This window comes from Oreochromis niloticus, linkage group LG22 (assembly GCF_001858045.2).
Source record: "Oreochromis niloticus isolate F11D_XX linkage group LG22, O_niloticus_UMD_NMBU, whole genome shotgun sequence".
NCBI lineage: Eukaryota > Metazoa > Chordata > Actinopteri > Cichliformes > Cichlidae > Oreochromis > Oreochromis niloticus.
The window spans coordinates 27,030,701-27,054,534 of NC_031985.2; the positions used below are offsets into that span (position 1 = coordinate 27,030,701).

The 23,834-nt window shown below is 39.0% G+C and overlaps 1 protein-coding gene across 2 annotated transcripts in view; it reads right to left on the reverse strand.

The window, feature by feature from the left end:
- The window catches only part of csmd2 (CUB and Sushi multiple domains 2), a 268,656-nt gene that overhangs the window by 133,956 nt on the left and 110,866 nt on the right, over positions 1–23,834 (reverse strand). For both annotated transcript variants that reach the window (XM_025902309.1, XM_025902308.1), the window contains 5 exons: positions 13,888–14,000; positions 11,754–11,831; positions 7,391–7,478; positions 6,377–6,501; positions 2,076–2,197 (listed from right to left, as the gene is read on the reverse strand). In XM_025902309.1, the coding sequence (XP_025758094.1) occupies positions 2,076–2,197; positions 6,377–6,501; positions 7,391–7,478; positions 11,754–11,831; positions 13,888–14,000 (526 nt within the window). The remainder of the gene's footprint in view (positions 1–2,075; positions 2,198–6,376; positions 6,502–7,390; positions 7,479–11,753; positions 11,832–13,887; positions 14,001–23,834) is intronic.

A 23,834-nucleotide genomic window follows, 5' to 3' on the forward strand; every position in this document is an offset into this window, starting at 1 on the left:
AGGTGTCTGGCTCATCCTACACAGCCCCAGGATTTGTGATGCGAGGGTATGGGGGTGCATTAGTGCACACGGCATACCCTCACATAATTTAAACATCTGTTCATCTACCATTTATTCTGAATGATATATACACGATTTGGCGCAACATATGCTGCCCACAGATGATCTCTTGCAATGAAAGCCTTGCTTGTTTCATCAAGACAATGCCAAACTGCATTCTTCAAAGCAACAGCATGGCTCTGCAGTAAAAGAGTCAGGGTTCTAAACTAGCCTGCCATTTTCTGCCAAATGTTCCAATAAAAACATTTAGTTAAAAAAATCCTATCATAAATGAAATCCTATTGTAAGCAAGACATTTAACATTTAGTTTTCTGTTCTGCAGCTGCTGGTCTAGAATATTTAACAGTATTATATAACATATTAGCTATTGTAAATACTTAAATAATCCTTAGGCACATATACCTGTCACTGTCTCCAACAAGGTTGAACTAAGCATTATATATAGAGGGCACAGTTAGTTCATCTGTGGACTGGAAGAAAACCTTACAGCAGCTCCGTTGCCTGTATTTCTGCTTCTGTCAAGTCAGCTGTAAATCCCTTGTAAGTCTGCTGCTCTGACTTAAGTAAAGAAACCCCAGCTCTGAATGTCTGCCCGAACACTGATTATTTATTAAACTATTATATACACCCTGCTCCTGGTTAATACTGCAGCATCCTTGTGGGTCATTTTTCCACCACAAACCAGACACACACAGTTATGTGCATAGGTTTTAGGCAGTAATGACAACATGAGAGTGCTTTTAAAAATAATATATATTTAAATGAGTTCATTAACATTATAAGTAGCATATTAATAAGAAAAAAAAACCTAATTTCTGTAGAGATCATTTGCTTTAAAAGAAAAAAAAAAACAGTACCTGTATTCAGTCAATTTTTCAAAGCACATTGTTGTTTTACGTTGTCTCAGAGCTTCGTCAGGTCCAGAGGACAGCTCTGTGTAACTTGCTCTAAGTCTGGGAAGTTGGGGCCACTTTTTAGCTTTTTCTGGCATAAATGGATAAACACATGAAGACTGCCAGCTTCAAACAGCTGCATTTAGTATCTTTGGGAAACTATGAAGCAGCACCACTTGACAAAAACCCAAATTACTTATCATATCATGAGGCTGGTAGGTCTAGCAGAGCTTTGTCACGGCTCGCCCACCCCCCTTCAGACTGAGGCGGTTCTGCCTCAGTCTGCTGGCTGACCTAACATTTCTGGCTGGGCAGGAATAGAAGCCCATTACGTCTCTAAACAGAAAGAGCAGTCTCTCTCCATCTTCATCTGAACCAGTCACAGAGCAAGAGGCAGCCTAAAGTACTGGTGTCTGTTCCAGCAGGCTGCCTCCTGGGTGTGAATGTTTGTTTGTGTTTGTATACATGCAAGCAAAGGGTGGAGTTGTGTGGGGGCATATTAGATCTGACTCCCCGTCCTGCCTTGCCTCTCACCTTACATAGCCTCTCTTCTATCCGGCGCAGTGCAATAAGAGAACGGATTTGTAAAACCATTTTGTTTGAGTTCAGAGAAGGATATTTGGCAGGATAGCAGCTGGTTGGCCTTGAACACAACTCCAAAGTCAATGGTCTGAACAGAATGGCTGTGACACTTTCATGATATCCTCCAAGCATGCTCTCAAAACCTCTCCATTACTCTCCTGTCCATTTTACTCACTCCTTCTCTCCCTCACCACAGGTGTTTCTAACAACTCGCTTTGTCTTTTGCTGGCTCGCTTCCAGTGCTCTTTCCCCACCTTTCATTTTCCTTATCGCTCACATTTTTCAATAAGAAAGCTCCTGTCACATGGTGTGTTGAACAGCCCCTAAAGTGTCCTGTAGCAATTATCAAAAGCATAAAATGAGTCATCTGTGTCAGAGAAGCGCTTCCTCTGGAGCTCCTCCCTAAAAAGGTGCAAACTCATCAGGCAGCTGGCAGCTAAAGATACCACTTACGGCACCGCTGGAAATCTGTGCTTACGGCGGCAAAGCAAAGTTAACACCCTGCATTGTTGCTTCAGTTCCATGTTTAATGACATTTACCTTAGATGTGTCTGTCGCCGTGATGACCCAAGTGCAGTTGGCGTTGTTGTCATACTGAACTGGGTAGTTCGGAGATGTGATGACACCACTGGGTCCTCTCAACAGGCCTCCACACATTGGTGCTAAAAATCAAGACAGAGAGAGGGACACATGTTCAATGACAGTTTAAATACGTACTTTCTGTTCATAAATCAGAGAAGATAAACTGAATGTTGTTTGCCTTTTGTTCCATTCCTCCATTCATATGCTTTCCAAATGATGACTGTAATATTATCCAACACCACTGGCTAAAATGAAGCCCCAAACCTATGACATAGCCTCCACTGTGTTTTAAAGATGACTGTAAACACTCTGCCGTTCATGTCTCCTAACCTCCTCCATACATACTGAGGTTAATTTGAGCCCTAAAAATTAATTCAATTTTGTATTCATAGCTCGATAAAACCTATTTCCACTAATTTTCAGTCAAGTTCTTGTGTAATTTGGCAGACCTCCACCTTTTTCTCAAGTGTCTTCTTGACAGCCACCCTCCCACTGAGATCATCTCTGATGAGACTTCACCAAACAGCTGATGGGTGAACTGAAGGGCCAGATGTATCTCTCAGTTCTTGTCTTTGCTCAATCCCCCCCTTTCTCAAGGACATGACTTTCAGATACTTTTTATCTGTCTGACTTGTCTTTTGTGCACTACTTTTCTAGTTTTTTAGTTGTATTTTAGATTTATTTTAACTAAAAAATGGGAACAAATTCAGTGTTTTTGCTACAGTTGACAGTTACATGTAGACAAAACACATCATCTCTTGAGTTTGGTGCTTTTTTATGCTTCAGTGATTCATAGGTCAGTGTTAGGTGGCCTATGAATCATGGCCTCGTACAAGGACTGGACTGAAAATGAGTGAAGGCCAATCTCCAGAGAAACACTTTGAAAGACCTTTAGAAAACCTGGAGAACTTTTACTCAGTACCACTTTACCTTCATTAGGTATTTGATGAAGGTCAACAGTTATATTTAATTGGCTCAAGACTTTTGGACAGCACTGAAATCTGCATCAAACAACTAATCCTACTGGTTGTGCCTTAAACCCAGCCTTCAAATATTGAATAATCAATTTTCATTTTGCATTGTGTGTATTTCATAGTTAACTGTTTTTTTAAGGTTGTACAAATAAGGTGTCTGAGTACCATTTTGAATTTTTCAACAGATATTCTCTTTTTTAATTCAGTCCAGATGCCCGCATACTGCTACTAACGGCTGGGGTTGTGATTGTATGGCACATGTGCATTTGTACAGCTCGAGCATATTTCCTTCCATTTTACATGCATAACTATACTGGATGGATGTTAGGCTTAGAGCACCGCTAAAATACAGGTGACCTACTTTGGATATTGCACCTCAACACATCCCGTGTAGTCACAGATGAAGCACTATTGCCGCTGTTGCTCCTCCGCCAAAGTGCTGCATGCTCTGCCTCTTGCACGAGCACAAGAGGCAAGCAGCACTTTGAAAAGATGAAGATGTTTGGCAAGTGGTTGGTAATGATAACGTGATAAAAAAACATAACATGAAATTACAAACCAACGTTACGACAAACTGCAAGGCTCCCTCTGAATACTCGACTTGATTTAGTGTGGCAGTATGAAAAAAGCAGACTAATGAAAGACTCAATAAAACACGTAAATCAGAGTTTTACCACAGGTCTAAAGATATACTGGAGAAAGACCCATTTTATAAATACTGTCATCTTCTGTAAATAACACATTAAGGAAAACAAACTTGATGATTTCAAACTTAAATAAAATGACAAAATAAGTCAAAATGCATGTGACGAGTGCTGCATATCTACAGGGAACACTGTCAAATAAATGCAAACAACTAATTACGAATCAAGTAGCACAATTAGATATTCTGACTGAAAAGAGTAGATGAGCAGTTAGCATACCAAGCGTAGAGGACGAGGTGACTTTCCTTATCAATACCCGAGGGTGACTGCTTAACACAACTATTAAACACCCTTCAAAGTGAAGTACTTTAAGAAAGCAGTGTGTACGTGTGTACATATGTGAAGGGGAACCTGAAAGTATTTGAAAGAGCCTTAGCCAACTACCCAGATTTTAATGAATTATGTCTAAGCGAGGTCCTTTGGGTGCTCAAGCCCCACTCCGTGGCTCCATGCTCCACCCCTCTCTCACCAAATCACCCCTATTAAAATTTTAAAAGAACTTTGGCGAAGTTAAGGGGTGAGTAGAGTAATTAATATGAGTTGTGCTGACAGTGAGGGTGACCTTAACGAAAATAATACAGCACAAAGGAAGTCTACTGAAGCCATCACATTCTCTCCATTTTTTTTTTTAATCACGGGGATCATTATGTCTGATACATCCTACTCTGTGTACTTGGCGAGAGACATGAAAGTGCAGCGGGCTAAGCGGCAATCAAATCCGCAACGGAAAAAGAATCGCAGCTTGGTGCGCGCAGGAAAGGAGGTACGAATGAAAAGGGAACCATGAATTTTTTATAAAGTGAATGAATCTGCACCCAGAGATGAAGTTTTTTCCTGTGCTAATGATAGTGCTGTTCAATTTAATGATGACTAATGCTAATTTAGGATACAGATCTTCAATTATTCCTAGATGATGTTTAATCTTTATTTAAACATGTGGAGCCAGAACAAAGGCACGGTCCCAAAGGTTAAATGAGGACGATCGAAAGGGCAGTTACACTGACTGACTGTGGATGTTACGTCAATGTCTCTTTACACACACACACACACACACACACATAAAGATAAAGAAAGCCAATGATTCTTCTCCAAATTATGGCCATTTTCAGTCTTGACTGATGAGAAAGAAATATATACCCACTTTTAATACAACTTTTGAATGTAATGTTTTTGAAGCAACTTTGAAATGACATGCAGCTTTCCCATTTAAACGCCACGTCTTAGGTTGTTTTGTGAATCCTTAGACTTTGTGGCGTAAAAAGTCTAGTGACAAATTAAAGGAAAAACGTTGGTAGCTCTGTTGTGCTGTGCAAGGCATTTTGCTGGGATGGTTCTGTTCAGCCACTACAAATCAATATTCTCTATCCTATATGATGAAACATTTTTATCTTATTTTCTGGGAATAAGGACTCACTGAATGGTTTTGTGTTTATGAAAAAGATGTGAATCATCTCCTATGGCTTTCACAACCACCGGATCGTCACTCAATTGACCATGTGAGAGAGATTTTGGACGCTTTAGATGCACGGCTATTATTAAAACATAAAAATATCTGTGAAAGAATGAAAGTTCAATATCATGTCCACTTGCCTAATATTGTGCCGATCCCCCTTTTGATTCAAAAACAGTCCTGACCCTGTCTGCGTATTGCCCGTAAGATACTTTCCGTACTGGCATAAACCTACTCAAAGTCAGGGGCGTAATTTCCAGGGGGATTAGGGGGGTTATGACCCCCCCAATAATCAGACCCAACCAATATAACCCCCCCAATAAAATTATGAATTATCTTGCACAAATAGGCTGTTGATTTTCTTTACTCATTTCAGTTATTACCAGCAAAATAGTTGCATGTTTAATCATCTGGAAATTTACCCAGATTTATTTATTTACTTAGACAGAGATCTTGACCGCCCCAATGTTCAGCACAAAGTTACGCTGATGCTCAAAGTAAAGCTGAGACTTTTATATTACATAATTTATCTTAGAATAAAAACAAACTCAAAGCAACTAAAGGCTGGAGAGACCTTGAATTAATCAAATATTCCCAATTTCACAGTTTGCTTTTATATTTACAGGAACACTAACAGATTTAAATATATATATGATGGTGGATTCTCAAGGTACATAAACAATGTACAATGTTTCAATAAACATATACCCATCATTGATTACCAAATCAATTCTTATCAAGTCATCTTATTGAGCGCTGCATGTGAGATGAAAAATGAGGGTAATGCCAGCAGGAAAAAGAATATTTAAAAAAAATGATCTCTGATCCCTTCCCCGGCCTGTCACAAAACGGCCACAGGTTAGGAAAACATGATTGATGGGCAGCACTTTGCCAGCACTGCTAAACAACAGGAAGCGAGAAAACGCCGGCCAAAGGTCAAAGTCAGGCCAGTCACCACATAATGGTGAATACTGAATCATGATACGGAGAGACTGAGCACCTATACAAAATGACAGCAGACTCGCCCACAAAAGCGACTTGAGCACTTGAGTATGAAATATAAATAGAGGTCACACTGAGTCTACCTCCATTACACAGGTGAAAAGATGAACAAGACACGTCAATCCTTACCTCTGCAGATGGGCCGATCGTCACTCCAGCCTACGTAGCTGTCTGTCACTCTGAGACAAGTGATGCTCTTCGAGCCCTGCAGTTCATAGCCCTCGTCACAGGAGAAATGCACTGTGGCTCCTCGCCTGCAGTTAGGTTGCACGCAGGGACAAAAAAAAAAAAAAAAGAAGCACGTCAGCACCACAAACCCTCCCGGTGCAATTCACCATTCAGCAGTGGATTTGCAGATGAGGTATAAATATAAAGAAGAAAAGTTTAGTGGGAAAAAATACACATTTGTTTTGCCTTTCCGCCTGTGATTTCCCATAGCAAGAGATGGATGTTACCCATTTGTCTGTGTTATCGCTGACCACTGATAGGGAAAATGGCTCAGACAGGAACAAAACTCCATGATCCCACTGGTAACATTTGTTTCTCTGTACACATTTCTCTATTTGGTTTGGTTTCTGGGGCTGTCTGTGGCATCAGGTAATATGGTGCATGCTGGAGCACAATAGATGATTTGGTGACAGCATTAAATTCAATTCAATAAACTTCGTGAAGCTAAAACATTAATAAGGATATAGTAGACTGAAGTAAGGATAAGTCTGAATTTAAAAAAAAGCATGATTATCGTTGCAGTCCTAATATTGCAATGTTCTCTGACTAATGTCGATTGTTTTATTATTAAAATAGTAAATTTTACTGACAAACTAAATTGAGAGAAAAGAGGAAAAGACTCATAATTTAAAGAACCACTGAAAGCAGTGAACTAGATTACATTTTTTGTACAACCCATATACATTTCTAGTGTAGGGAATAAAGACAGAGATAAAGCCTATTAGGGTCAACTCATGACTTTAAGGACGGTAAATAACAGAGATGAGAGTCTTTGCTAACCAAAACCTATTTTCTATGATGGCATTGTCTCAGTCAGACAGCTCTTCTTCAGGAAATGTTAACCTATTCATCTGCAGATAAAGTTATATTTACTCTGAATATACTGATGTACCTGCTTGTTTCTTTTTTTTTTACCTGAAGTCAGAACCTTTTCTTTTTCCTCGATCCGGAATCCCGGGATCTGGACACATGTTGTGGCCCTGTGCTACACCCATCTGAGACACTGACGGGCAAAGACAGAGATAAAACATTAAAAGATTCTGACAAAATCAATATATATATGGACCTATATTACAAACATCTGGGGGAACTATGTTCACATGTTTGACTGTACTAACAAAAGAAAGAAGCACAGGAACGTACAAAAATGTAGCAAGTGTCAGTGAAATTAGTTACTCAGCAACAAATATGCTTATCATTAGAAAATAAATTTTATCCTTGTCCACGGTTCTTAAATTGTGTCAATGGGTGCAAAACTGGAAAGTGAAGTGTGACAAGGGGTCAAGTAAACATAGTGAGCTGGGAGAACCCTGACTGAGCAGGATGGGTCAAAGTTCTGCTGGGTCCACTGAGCGTGACACCTGCTCATTGGCCAGACTCCAGGTCTGTGGCAACGCAGGACAGAATTTCCAACAAAGGTGAAAAAAAGCTATGTTAATAGGTTAATGTTAATGTTAAGTGATAACTGTTTAATAAACAGGAGGGCAACAATGTTAAAAAGTCAGGGAAATTAAGCCAGTATGTAAATATGTGCTTAAATGTCAGGCTTATGCATATTGCAGATAATGCTTTTCATCTTATCCAACTAAAAATAAATCATTAAACAAATACGCTATAAACTATAAAGAGTTGGTGCAAAATCTGAGCAGTAAGCCAGAAATACTCAAAGATTAAAGAATAAATAAGTAACACTTGAAATTTAAATGAAAAATCTAAAAGAGGTTGAAACTATGTTAAAGTATAACAAATACCAAGAATGCTGCAGTTATTTATGTTACAGTTCTGTGAGAAAAAAATGAAATATTTTGAACTTTATTTACCATAATGCTTGTTTTTCAAATACAAACTCCAGGCAGTGAAAAAATGTAGAAATGCAAACTGAAGTACAGTAAGGTAAATTAATGCAAATTAGAGAAAAATGAAACATAAGGGTTAAAAGCAGTGTGGGAGAAAGAAGTGGATAAAACAAACGGTAAATGGCTTTGAGGCAGTACTGAAATTACCACCTCAAGGCTCCTCTTTTTGTTCAACAGGTTGTTATTAAACCCTTAAACATCCATCTCTGTGTCACTCTACACAGGTGACTCATAGCTGTCATGTTGCTAATGTTACAGATGTTTGAATAAAGCGAAATCGGTTGTCGCATAGTGAAATCCAACACACGATGAGAGGAAGAAAGGGCAAAGAAAACACGGCCAATGCAGTTACTGCTCTCCATTTGCAATGTGAAGTGCATCTCTAGCACAGACTGTCTTTTTTGTCTATGCCTCTTTTGACAGTCAGCAGTTACTCTTGTTTTTCTGGCCAAAGTGTAGTGCGAGAGAGAAACCTTAAAATGACTTTGAAGATGTGAGACAGGTTTGCCTGGCGTCTTCTCAAAAGCCAGACAGATTAGCTGATGAAACAATACAGTAGGTTTGCCACTGATGGAATTCAAGCAGCATATTCAGAGTGTCTATATGCTTTCTGGTATTACACCTTGAGTCACTTGTGTTAGCTTATAGCTGAGCTGATGGACACTTGTCAACAAATTCCTACATGTTATTATATTAAAAGTAGTGCTGTCAGCGTTAATGTCGTTAAAATGACGTTAACACCATAACCGAATCAACGCTGCAAATCTCCGTTAGTTGAGTTAACGCGGATCGCCCTGTGCATGGGGCTGCACGGTGCTAACGTGTTAACGAGCTAACTGCGCTAACCTGCTTAGATGTGCCAAGGTTTCAGCTAAAGGCTCTTTGTGAATCACCTTGCTGCTGCAAAAATATAATTTAATACCTGACAAAATCGTGTTATCTTTGGCATATTTCAGCTTATCATGATTCAACTTTGATCGTCTGTAGACAACGGTGCTTGATCCCATGAGTTAGGTGCTTCATAGGCCAATGTGAGATGACTTCATAAAGATAACACAGAAAATGAGTTAAAAAGCAGACAATGTTCAAAGAAAAACTTAAAAGAGCTTCAGAAAGCCTGGAAAGTTTTTTTTCAAGACCATTTTAAAATTACAAGTCTGGATCCTTGGAAGCAAAATATTGAATTGAACTATTAGGGTGGCTCGAGACTTTTGCACAGTACTGTATATTCTCTAATGGGGCGATCGTGGCTCAAGAGCTGGGAGTTCGCCTTGTAATCGGAAGGTTGCCGGTTCGAGCCCCGGCTTGGACAGTCTCGGTCATTGTGTCCTTGGGCAAGACACTTCACCCGTTGCCTACTGGTGGTGGTCAGAGGGCCCGGTGGCGCCAGTGTCCGGCAGCCTCGCCTCTGTCAGTGCGCCCCAGGGTGGCTGTGGCTACAATGTAGTTTGCCATCACCAGTGTGTAAATGGGTGGATGACTGGTTGTGTAAAGGTCTTTGGGGTCCTTAGGGACTAGTAAAGCACTATACAAATACAGGCCATTTACCATTTACCATCCTTACAAATTTCTTTGCTAACACCAAACAGTTTATACAAGTAAGTAATTATGAACAGCAATAACTTACTTACTAAACTAATACACAGTACTAGCCCGTTAATGAATGATAAAAATACTCTAGAGAATTTCATCTAAAGGTTACAAATGGGCGTAAGGCGTTTGAACGTAGAACTATCATCGAGGGTATAGTGGGCTGCAGAGCTGTGTCAGCATATCCACAGACATTCATCTTCTGGGAGGAATGATTAGCGGCTATTTACATTAATTCAAAAGACATTCAGCATATAGGCCTAAGAAAAGAGGCAGAGAGGCAGAACCTGAAAACTTAACAAACAAATTCCAACTTGAACAAAACATCTTAGTGTAGAAGAGAGAAGAGAGTGTGGCTGGCCCAATTTGGAGATGATAAAATGTTGCTCTGTGCTCTTCTTTCCTGGACAGATGGAGTCCAGTAACTCCTGAGGACACTTTTGCAGCAACAACTGGTCATACACATAACTTGTCAGCTTTCTCAGCACGCAGCCAATAGATTTCTCTTTCCACAAACAGTGTTAATATATAACAGCCTTCCAAGCCTTTTATCTCGAACATGACGTAAAATGACTGACCATCCTATTTTTGTGTTTGTAAGAAAATTTACCATGAACAAACGATTACGCATTTAAACACCAGTTAGCATACCTACTTTTTCCATCTGGTTTTGGTTACAGTGCATGTGTCATCCTTTAACTGTGGCCTGAGCGGACATCAATAAAAAGCTCTACAATGTACCCCTGAATTTGCAAACATCAAACCCCAGATAGTCTCCCTTAGTGCATCATTCGGGTCTTTACGGTTTTTGCTTTCAGAATTATATGACGGAGTGACTTATTCAACCCCGTCTTCATCTCCGCTACAACTAAAAAGATGAACAGCACAGCCCTCTTTAGCACTCCAGGCCAAAAACAGTCGGATATCAAATCGCGCTTTATGGACAAGACCTCGAGCAGTATTAGGTGACATTTTTAATAAGTTTCAGGTCAAACTTTGACACGGAGGGGGCAGTAAAAACTTACATCTATTCCACTTTTTCTGTAACATTTAATTACAGTTTTAAAAAGTGTTTGATGAGGGGAACCTGGGGTAGTAATGAAGTTGAAGGCAGTTAGGTGTCCATTGATGCCTGTATTCAAAGCACAGGCTTGCAAGGCTGTGCTTTGTTCCTAATTTTAATGACTGGGCGGAGGCACAAAACTCCCTAAGCATTTCAATCAGGGAATATGTGCTATAAGATTGCTGGCCTATATTTTTACCTTTGTACTGGGAAAAACAAAAGACTAATGTTGACTAATTGTTTTATTTTTATATTTATCAAATATTCCCTGTGTCAGATAGCCAAGTACAACAAACAGCTGGGTAGTTGTTGAGACTTCAATACTGTAGACTACCTTTTACATAAACTAACAGGGAAACATTTTTTCTGTGTGCTGTGTCAGCCTTTAGTTAAGCTGTCAGGTTACTGTTAATGCCTACTTGATGATCAATAACAATCCAGGATATGTTCAGCATGCCCATGTGTGAATGTTTTCGTGGAATAATGTCGTAATAATGCAGTGATGTGAGAAAATAGTGGTGCTGGTGGCGAGGGAGCACTGCCAGCCCTGACTTTACATTCATAAAGACTTTGAAATATTGCTATAAGCTCAGCCTTCTTCATCTTAATCTTTCCGATGCCAAATTAGAGATGTCCTTTATGATAGATAGACCTAATTCCACACTTGAATATACTGAATACTTGTCCGGGGGACTTAACACAGTGACCACATATGTAAAAAAAAATCTTATGGTTGTAGAAAAAAGGAAAATTAAGGGCTTTAACTTACACACTGATATCTTGTGGTGGTTGTCTTTGCTGGGCAACATCTTCACACCCCGGGACTTAAGTTCAGTCATCTTCTTCACTGTAGAGAAAATATAGAAGAGAGTGACATGGCAGAAAGTGAAGCCCACGTAGTTCAAAAAAGGCACTGCAGTTATGTTCAAATCAACATTTACAAATCAATTGTGAAACTAATGAAACACTGTAATGTTAGAGAAAGAAGGTTCTGAGTTTAAAGCTCCTGGTTGTCTTTTCCCTTTGGAGTTTCATGTTCTCCCCGTGCCCATGTGAGTTTCTCCAGCTGCTCTGCCGTCCTCCCGCACTCCTAAGACATGCTTGTTAGGTTGATCGGTGAGTCTAAATTGGACTTGGTGGGAAATGGTGTGAAAGTGGATGTGAGAGAGCGTGTTTGGTTGTCTGTCTCGCTGTGTCAGCCCTGTGATAGACTAGCAGCCTGTTCAAGGTACACCACCTTTTGCACTGTGTCAGCTGAGAAAAGCTAAAGCTCCCACAGCACAAGACGATAATCAGAAAAAAATGGATGGATGGATGATAACTTTTTAAATCTGAAAACGACAATAAGACTAAAAAGATCTACAACACACATTTATGTTAATTTCTAAGAGTCACACCTGTTACAGTGGTTCATATTTAGGAAGCGATTTTGACAATCACCATATTTTTGATTGTGGAAAAAAGGGTTCTTAGCATAACGTCATTGTTTCATTAACAGGATGCGAGGGCATCCAAAGACACTCTTTTCCATACAATAAAAGGATGAAGTTTAAATGGTTTGAGTTTGGTGATAATTGCAATGGAGATTAAAAAAAAGTAATCAGAAACAAGAGGCTTGTTTAAATGCATATTTATTCGCCAATTTTCAAAAACACTATCAGCATTATCTGAGCTCCCCTTCACAGTCGTCCTGTTTAATTACTTTGACGGTCCCTGACAATGGAACTTCACTTGTTTTCCAAATGTGTTTTCATCCCTTCCTCTGTTTCAGCTGCAGTTTACTTCAAAGCTTATCTGAGTCATGTGTTAAAAACTCTGTTTGTTATGTGTCTAGAAGGAAAAAAAATATGATAAAAAAGCTCTTTTATTTGATTTGTTAAACTGATTAAAGAGGAAGAAAGAAAAAGGTATAAGCATCTTTCAAGTAAGAAGACTAAGCTATTAGGTGCTGGGTTTGATGGGGTGTGGCTGATTATTTTCCTACATAAAAATAAAGGACACAGAAAAATAAATAAGGTAAAAAGGAGGCAATTAAGATATTCAGTGACTTTATCACTCCAACAAGCCGCTGCTGTGGAATCATGGGAGTTGTCGTGATGAGAATATGTAGTGCGGAGTGAGGGATGGGAACAGTGGCATGAGTGTTTAATCTAATTAAAGTATTAGTCTAACGCTTCATTCCGATCTTCGAAACATATTTATCTACCACTGAACCTGTAATCCCACTGGCTCCCTTTTCCGTATTCTTCCCTCATTTGTCTCTTCTTCTATCTTATTTTCCTCCATCGCTGATATTTCCAGCAGATGGCTGGAGGTGAGACCCTTAGAGATCACCTCTTTTGGTGGACCAGCTAATCCTTTTCCCCTGCTCATCCCTTCTCAAAGGTGATCCCTGAACCTCTAAGAGTAATGGAACAGGAAATGGATGCCTGGTACAAAAAGGATTTTGTGTTTGTGTGTGTGTGTGTGTGTGTCCACATGTATGCTTCTGTGCAATTATGTGGCACTCATAATAATGCTCCTGTAATCATCTTTTTTTTTCCTTTTTCCTGAAAGCATTCACAACTATTCTGTGGCAAATGGGCTCCGAGAATAGAATAAAATAAGAAAGAAGCTCATGAAGTGTCCAAAATGGCAGAAGTTCATGTGGGGATTACAACTATATTCTGATTATGGCACTAACCAGTCATTTTTCTGGGTCTCCAAAAATATAAATGATTCTTTGTTGGGATGACCAAGGAAGTATATTAAAATATTAAAATCAAATATCACAGACATGTAGCCACTGACAAAAGGCCTTTTTAGCAGACCTGAACTGTAGACAAAAAGTGGCCTATAATTTATTCAGTAAAATCTCTAATGAGCCACCGTCTTTAAAATGTGAACAGTTCTCATGGTCTTACCTTGGTATTGGGCACTGAAACCTCTTAACTTATGGTTGCCATCTGAAGTAAAGTGCAGTCGAAGCCAGTTCTTGCTGCTAATGATGGGCGAAGGAAGGTTCGGGCCAGTAAACCTGTAGGTAGAGACAGAGAGATGAGAGCTATAGACTTTTAGAGTACTACCACAGTGATTTAACATGCAAATGCAAATGTAGCAGATTGGAAACAGAGGTGATGCATTGCATATCCCAACACTCCTGCACACTGAATTTATTCTAGGTTAAAGGCAAGGTATGAACCAGTAACTCCAGCACCTGCATCGCCACTGATATACTTCTTCAGCATACAAATTCAACTAATGGATCTCTTCTCAACTTCAGATATTTTAGGCGTCTTCTTATTTATTTATTTTGTCATATAAATCCCTGCCAACCAAGCACATATATAAAAACTAAATCCAGTTATATCTGCCACTGCAAGAAAGTGTCTCTGCTTACAGTGTGTTTCTGTTTTGTGGCATAACGCAATTATGTAATCCATCATGTTACCAATAAAGCCAAGCCCAATGGCAGACAATATATCGCAGAGGCTGGCAGAACCTGTCAGTCTTCCCGGTGATTGTCTTGTTTGTTTATGGTAATTATAGCAATGTTTCAAAATTAATTTGGCCATGACTTGCAGATGTTAAAATGTTACACCTTTAAGATCTATCAAAGGGAGGGTCTGGTACTTAAGGGGAGCTGTAATGTTAACAACTCTTAACAAAACTGTAGCCTGGTAAAAAAAATGGGACCGGGAAAGACCAGCGCTGACATTAGTGGAGAAAATGCACTCCCTTTATTGCTTTGGAACAGCAATAGTGAATTACACTTCACAAACACTTATAGTGCCTCCTGATCTGTATGCTAATGAGGGCTGTTGCTTACCAAGCACTTCTTCGGTTGTTAAAGCCAAAGCCTTTTGGGGGCACATCATGTTTTATCTTGAGACACACTAACATAAGCATTCACAAGCGCTCCTACACACATACAGTATGAGCACCGACACAGCGAGGGATACATTTGAACAAGGGTTTGCATAAATTCCAATTTCCCTACTGTAAATTATATATTTTTCCCAGTGATGTCCAACTCATCTGACCAACCTAGATAAGTGTTTAGAGTAGATGCATTCTAAGGTGCACCTCCAGCTATCTCTCCCATTAATAGAACTGGATATAACGCTTAAGAAAGTAAAAGAAAATTACATCAAAATTTAAACTGAGCAATTAAACTAGATACCACAGGGGGGAATCACTAAAACACCGGTACACGATATTATCACAATACTTCACTCATGATTTTTTTAAAGATTTTGTGATATGATGAGCATTGCAATACAATATGTTGTGATTTATCACCTTTTTTTCAACTACAAGTTATATCCTCAAAGTTAAACTTTGCCAGTCTCCATTTTTTCCAATAAGATAAAGTTTTCTCACGTCAAGCACATTAAAACTGCCAGCAAAAATGACATAAATGCTGTCATAAAACAAAGTCAGTCTGCTATTCAGTCAAGTTGGCAATTACATGCAATGTGTTTCTGAACATACAGCAAATTAACTGCAATAAATCATCGAAAATCACACATCTGTTGCTGTCGACATAGATAGGAATTCACATTTAACGACTACATCTGCACTCATCAACATTTCTGTTCTATAAGAATATAACCGGAATACAATCAGCAGGAGACCAGCTGAGTAAAGTCTTCTTGAATGGGCTCATTGACAAAGACTCATTTAGAAAGACAATGTTGTTGGCAGTCTGTTTGCATCTGTTATTTGCAAACCTTCCACAGTTTCTCTGACAGTGACTGTAGTCAGTATCCAACTGTTTGCAGAAAGGGTGCGCCCGATAAATCGCCTTGCGGTTGTAAGCATGCAACACGTTTTTAGTTTTGTCAAGCTAAGTGTGTCAAGTGTTGGATATTTTTTGGCAGAGTCGATTAAATGTAACTTTGCTTGGCTAACATTATCTCAGGATGATGGCGCATGACATGACCGCTCTAGGATTTTAACCCAATTAATAAAATATCAACATTTGGTGACACAAAAGTTTTGTGAAAGCATCACACATGACTGCAACTCAGCTGCGTTGGCACTACCACTTTTTAGACCAGCAATGCATCCCACCTGTGTTGCAAAACTAAATAAAATGGTCATTTTGAGTACTACCAACATTCCAGTAAAGACTCACACAACTAGCTGAAAGAAACAGCGCGCACATAGGGTAAAACTCTGAGCCTGAATATGTTAACAAGTAGAAGTGTTTTGCTTATGCTACAAAATGTTTCCAAGTTCTAGCTCTGACAGGTTCGCCACACCATGCAAGTTGATAGATTGGATTTTTTAGGCTTGTTATATATGGAAACCCTAGCTGTGTGATTGCATTGCTCTTCAGAAATGTTCAGCCATGCCAGTGACTGCTTTTTTTTAACTCATGAGCTTATAAAGGACACCATATTAACATGCTATTAAGGGAAAAAATATTTATATCAGAGGGGGTCATATTTGATGCTTAAACAAAGTTAAATCCATTGATATGCCACAACGCAATTCAATCACATGCCCCGTCCAGTACTATTCACACTGGGATCATCTCATTGGGTTATTCCTTTTCCCTCCTTACACTGTGGTCTAAAGTCTGCATAGAGCAATCAAAATGAGCCTCAACCCTAAAACCATGTTTTTTGAGACTGGCCATGATTTACAACAACAAGTGGAACACCGATAAAGTGTATCTGCATGCCTTTGGGGAGGTTTTATCACTGAAGAGAAGAGGATGGATAATGAATTGAGGGGCCTTATGTTGTGTCTGTCACATTTGCGTTTAAAGCTACACCACTAAGAAGAACAGTTCCAAATCACCACCAGCTCTTAGCACCAGGCTGGGCACTGAAACATTGTGGGTACTAAATTTCATATCAGTGAATTACAGGAAATGAACACCCAACTCACATTTATACCCAAAGGCCTCCAAATGCCAGATTTAATATAAACTCCTCTATTGTGTTGGAGGTCACTGCACTTATCCAAAACTTTAGATTAAAGTGCAATCAGGTTTAGTTTCATTAGCATGCAACACTTAACCTTAGACTAAAGTTAAAAAAAAGCTCTAGCAGAGGATAACTGGATAGACTGAGAGATTAAGAAATCAATAAATACAAAATGAGGCGTTGACCATAAAAATCATTTCAACCCAAAGTCACACCTGCCTTTCACTGCATGCCCTTTGCTTTGTTCAAAAACTTAATGTTTTAAGTTGAAAGTAGAAGGCAACGCAAAAAGTCCTCATGGAGGTCTCCTCAAGGGTAATGTGGCTACCTCTATAGCTCCTTTTCACTTCAACCTCTCGCTCTCTTTCCGGCCATATTAGATTTTATGTGGAATTGTCCTGAGAGTGCAGTACTAAATAAGTTTCCATTTCCAGGCCCCAAAGCTCCTGAGTCTGAGTCAGTCTTTTGATGATTGTCCAAGAAATGTATTTTGGAGCAAGGCAAGGTGATAGAGGAATCCAGGGGGAGGCAAGGGGGTATGTCTTGCACTTAACTGTGGTAACTGTGGGGACTGACCTTCGAACATTACACTGAGACACAGCGGCTCCTGATAAACAGTATTTATTTGTTGCTATCTTTTAAATTAATGTTATCAACATTTCTAAAAAGCCTGATAAGTTACAGTTTACCAGAAATGTATAGGCGACATCCAATTAAAGGTACCTAAAGTTGTGTATGCATAATGCTGTTGCTTTGACTTGTATTTTCACGATAATATTATGACTGAAGGTCTTAGAAATATGCAGGTCCAGTCAAATCCAATTACAACACACTAGCACAGAGGTGCTTTCCATATTGATGTGATGTGACTTATTAAATTGTTAATGCCTTTCAAGGTTTCGAACAAAGGTCATCGTCGTCAGGCAATTCAGCAACCTTTTCCAGTGAAATTGATCTTTTTTTTCTGCTTTATATTCATCGTTTCATGTCATCTGTTTTCTGTTCTGGGGCCAAAGTGTCAAATTGCTCTATGCACAATCAGTAAATGGGCGGAGTTTGGGTGCCAAAGGTCACTAGCTGCACATTAGGATCAAACGCTTTAAAGCGTCTTTCAGTGCATGAATTCGCTCCGCTATGTTATCTGATGACCATACATGCGTGCCTGTGTGTATGTGTGTGTGAAGAACGTTCCCATTAATTGCACCTACTTAGGCAGATCAATCAGAGCTCTGCTCAGTATGCAGGTCCAGGCACTTATAGCAGACTGGGAGGGGTCACAGTGACTTTACAGCCAAAACTTTCAGCATTTTAATGAGGCTATGTGAAATATAACACAGGTCAGCTTATCCAGATGTATGTGGAAAACACATGCTTGTACCCACACTTCCAACTCTGAATACAAGTAGAGATATTGATAAATTCTCTTTCTCCCTCATTGACAGTCACTATACATACTCTAATGCACATTAGAAAATTACATCCATATAGCATCCTGTATCCTGAGGTAAACTATCAGTGTGGATGTCCCTTAAGTCCAGAATGGTAGTATTAAAGCTCTGGCAGTGGAGCTGTAGCTATGACCTTTATATGTTACTCTGAGCAGATATACTGGTGGTTTAACCGAACCACCCCTGCTCCAAACAACAAAGAATCCTCAATGCTGTCCATTCATTTCTTCAAACAGCAAGCACCCAGGCTGTAAAGAACATCAACCTTACACTAGAAGTTAAAGCCAAAGCACAAAGAGAAGCCCTTGGGAGAGTTACAGCATGTCTCATGGGTGTGTGCTTAACTGGACTGGAGCGCTCAGTGATAAAAAGGGTGTTGCAGTGTATACTGAAACATTCACTGACCAAGCAAAGCTGCAGACCCATCAGCGCCAACATGCCTACTTTATCTGTAGATTCCTTGCACCAACACTTCCTTTCTCTTCCCTCGGCCCTCAAGTAATATTTATGGGCAGACCTCTGGCCCCATCAGAGAGTCTTGTTAAATCTCCTGAGGGATTCTTTTCTTTCTTTTCCCACAACTCATTTTCAACCCTCACATAACATATGATATGGAAACTGATTGCAAGAAATTTTCTTTTGGGAAGAACAACGCACTAGCCTTCATTTTTGCTTCCTTCTCCTCATTGTATATTTGCAGATTTTTCATTTTTCAGGCTTATCTGAAAGCGCTCTACAAATCACCTACAGTGTTTAAGTCGTTTTACAATTACAAGGTTGGAGATAACGCTAAAACTGCCATTTGACCAAATATCCTGCAGTTCATAACCGGTCGTCAAACACACATTCAAATCCAGACCGAAATCTGTTTTTCAAAGACAGGACTAAAAGGCAAGCGTGCTTTTGTTGAGGATGTATTTTTCTAATTTTGGTACCCATGCAAATTAAAAACTAAGTAGCTACTCTGCCATGATGATTTATTTCTTTCATCTAAGAAGAGGGTTATTCAGCAGCCACACAAGCACAAGTCTTAAGCTAGGGAGGTATGAACTCATTTTTCTCCCAGGGGCATGGTATTCACATCAAACAATAGCCTCTTTCACACTGCAGGAACTTGGACTAATAATAAGTTTGTGCAGATGTTAACAGGACCTTATCGCCCCTGTCTATTTCTACTGTGAGGCAGGACCCATATGATCAGTTGAGAGCATGTCAAAACAGCATAAATTTTGAATCTAACTATAGGTCTGAGGACAATACAGCATGTGATAATCTCCTGAGTTGTGTCCACGGGCAGAAATGTTTCACTTTATTTCATTTTCATGAACACAAACTTGTTCTGAAGAGTCAAAATTAGTCAACATTAGGTAATTCAAGGTCAGATGAGGTCTAAGTACGCCAGACTGTACTCCAAATTCCACACTATCAATGACACTTTCCTTTGCACTCATTACCTTTGCACTTTGATTTTATATTTTTTATTCACTGTTTAAATAGGTCAAGGCTTTAAAACTTACGAGTAGGATACTTCATGTGGCTGAACGTGACACACCTGCAGTGTGCAGTATGTATGGGGAAGTTGGACTATATCTGTGATGACCCCATATGATTAATGGATGGAGCTTTCCCAGTATGGTGCTAAACGAAAATGATGCAGCTGTTATAGAGCGCTTTGGTTTAAAGAGTCACGGGTTAATTCACTACACAATCTCATACAGATCTTTTTTTATGATATCAAAATTATAATTTCAACTCAATTCAAGTTATTTATACATTGCTAAATCATAACAATTGAGGAGGGACCAGGGAAAACTAGTGTCCGACAATGTTTTGGCAAAGTTGCACACCAATTCAATATAAATTTTATAGATGTAACCGGGTGTCATTACTGCTGATGTGAATTATTACTTTACAGAGTTTACGTTTACACTTAGCCAGCAGTTTTAAATATCCCTCAGTGTTGTGTGCTCTGCCCCGTGGTAGACAATTCACTGTGGTTGCCGGTGTCTCTAGATTCACGTCTCAGAACAGAATCACCAATTACCAGAGCTCCCTGGCAGGTGTGTCACCGAGTGGGGAAAAACGGTTAGACGCAGATAAGCTACACAAACACACCAAGGTTTGTTGTACTAGGAAGTGATACTCTACCTACAGAGTATTCTGGCTGAAGCTTAGAAGTAATCTTAACTAAGATCATAATTTAGTCCAGTGGATGTCATTGTGTTTAGTGTTGTGATCCAAAACATCTCAGCAACTTTGACAGACTGCCCTCTTTGGGTAGAAGAGCTTCATGTTTTCACTCGAGTTCAGTGAAATGTTTTGCATACTTAATCTCTTTCACTTTGAGATGAAAAACTTGCCCTTGAGGTATGTTGTTTTTCAAAGTGATCTCGGGTGGGTGCTGTTGTAATGAATTATTGCACTCCATGCGGTTCCTGTAGACGGAAGCAGAAATGCTTCCATCTTGGTTTAGAGGTCGTTAGGCCAACAAAATAAATGGTGCTGAGGTCACACCCACTGTAAATTTCCAGAAAGAACTACCTGAATTCACATTTGAAACAGATCAATTGATCTTCTACTGTTCCATTCCAAAATATTAGAATATCATTCAAAAATGTTTTCCACAGCTGTAGCTTTGATATGAATGGAATTGTATTTTTTGGATATCCCCTATATTAATGGATTTTCATTTCTGATTTCTTGGAGTTATTTAGTTATTTATCACGTCCCTATTGAAAGATCTGATTATAATTTCTACATTGCTTTTTAACTCTGTTAAAAGTTTGATGCTCAACACTGCTGGGATTATAAATATTTTCGCTCCCTATGTTTTTTGATCATTTCTTCTATGTAATATTCTATTTGTTTAAGAAGCCAGTTGGCCAAGTCATGGAGTGAACTGCCTGCGTTATCTGCCATGTCAAAGAAACACAGAAACTGGAAGTACTTTTATGGAAATGTATTAAAATGCTGCAGTATTTACAAAAAAACTACGGGTGAAGAGGTTTAAAGGTTTTTCTATCCCAGTAAGGAAATTTTGGGGTTTTGAGTATAAAGTATTGCAGCATGACTTTTTCATTTCTTAAAAATTAGGTAGTTTGGGTCTTTTTTTTTAAACAGCAAAAAAGCCAAAGAAATGTGAAGGAAAAATGGATCGACAGCACAAAGTCAATTTGAGCAAGTAAAAAATTTAGTGCAGCTTGTTCAACAATTGATCCCAGCATCAATGAGATTTATTACTCTTTCTCAAAAAGTCAAGACAGGTGTAGACAAAGTCACAAAGAGCTATTGAATAGACTCTGAAACAGTCCTGAGAGAAACCCATACAGAGCTTAATGGCTAAGATTATTGAATGCTTAACTTCACCAAAATGACCTACAAGGGCCCAAATTACTTGTCTGGCTAAGATAAACTAAAGACAAACAGAGACACTGTCAGTCTCTTCCCCTTTGTTTAATTTCTGCCAAATCCACTTGACATGACACCTTACCATCATTTACAAGGAAGGTTGTTAAAGACAGGCACACCCATATACCAATCACTCACATGACACGGTGCAAAGCAATATCAGTGCAGTGGGTATAATCCTCTGGGTATTGGATCTTTAACAGGGTAAAAACAAATGAGTTTCCAAGGTCACTCTTAAAAGTGGCAATGATAATTGAGCCTTCCCTGTAGATCTATCAAACACAACAATAAACAAAAGCCAATAATTTCCTAGGGCCGATTACAGGGACATTATCCTTCTATGCTACAGGGCACTTGAGACAGAGAGAAAGAGGTGGCAAAGCAACCATCACGGTGTGACAGATAAAAGCAAACATTTAACACATAAATTAAGGGAATGGACAAAAAAATCCAGGGGAGCATTATTTTGGGGGGGGGGAAATGCAATTTTCAAGGTTGTGACTGGATTTAATGCGTATGATTTAAAAAAAAAAACAACTAAATAATATCATACCTCCCACCAGCATCCAAGCTCACTGAATAGATCTGACAGCAGCACTTCCAATGTTCAGTTTTAGTTACTGCTCTCCCTTACCTAATAAGTAATGCTCTCTGAAATGTACAACAACAATGTAGAGGGAAAAAATGACAAGTTGTAGATTTAGAGAAAAGTGGAATAATCTTTACTTTTCTATTTTTTCACTTTTTTGGATAATATTAGGAATCAAATTACCAATACTCTTACTATTTCACATATCTCCTCACCATCTCTTTCCTTCACACTTGGTTCCCCCTTGTGGTTTGTGTGCATGAGCTGTTTTTAGGGGTGTTTTTTTGTTTTGTTTTTTAAGTGAGTCTCGATGACAAAGTATTTGAGGAGACAGGTGAAACCATGCTAATGATATTGACCCTGGCAACACTGTCAAATCCAACAAACACAGTCAGCACATTACATTCCCCTGAAACAACAGCATCCTGAAATATATCTATGTATATCTATATATATAAATATCTATCTGTCTCTCTCTCTCATATATATATATATATATATATATATATATATATATATATATGTGTGTGTATGAACATATGACAATTTGCACGTGCATCTATGTTTGTTTCTATTTGACTAAATTTAATTTTTCCGCTTTGTAGTATTGATGCACTCCAACCTATGGTGTGCTTAAATCACTGCTCCAGGTTTCAGTAAATACTAAAACATTTTTTTATTAGTTTAGAGGTTCATGTGGTCATTAAACGCATGCATGATTTAACAGCAGCCCATTAGTAACAGCAACTTACTGGCATTCATAAAACTAAATGGCATATAAACCTATGTTGCTATGCGATGTGCCACTTTGCACTTTTTATGATGAAGGCAGGGAATAGTGCAGACTCAGAATTCTTGCCTTAAAACAATAAGCCCCAAGGCTCCCACGGATTAAAGGTATTAAAGGGCAACACAGTACAAACTGAAATAAAGGCTGACATAAAATATAATGCAAGCTAATTAATCACAAGTGGGGGAAATAAAATGAAACAGCAAATACCATTAAAATCCACCTACATTTATTTTGAAAGCCTATTTGTGAGGAATTCAAAGGAATTTTTTTTTTTGTCCTTGTCCTGCACATTTTTTTACTTTAACTAAAACCCAACAAACAACTATCTGCTTTAACAGCTGGGAGTGAGGGTGGGAGAACAGTGTCACGGCGAGGTATGCCGGTGTGTTTGTGAAATGGACCAAAAAGCAGACACTAGAGAGATGAACTTAAGTTTTAACCAAAAGTGAGCCATTTATTAGCTAGAGTCCAAAACAGAAAAACAAAGCAATACGAAACAGGACGAGACTATAATAAACTGGGATAACTGGGATAAACTGGGACCTGAACTGGGATAAACTAAACTCAACATGAAAACAATGACATGACCATGATGTAAACGTGAACAGGTACCTGTAAAAACTATGACTCCAAACATGAACAGGGACCTGTTCATGTTTGAACAGACGCGGGAAAATAATCCTCAAACTTACTG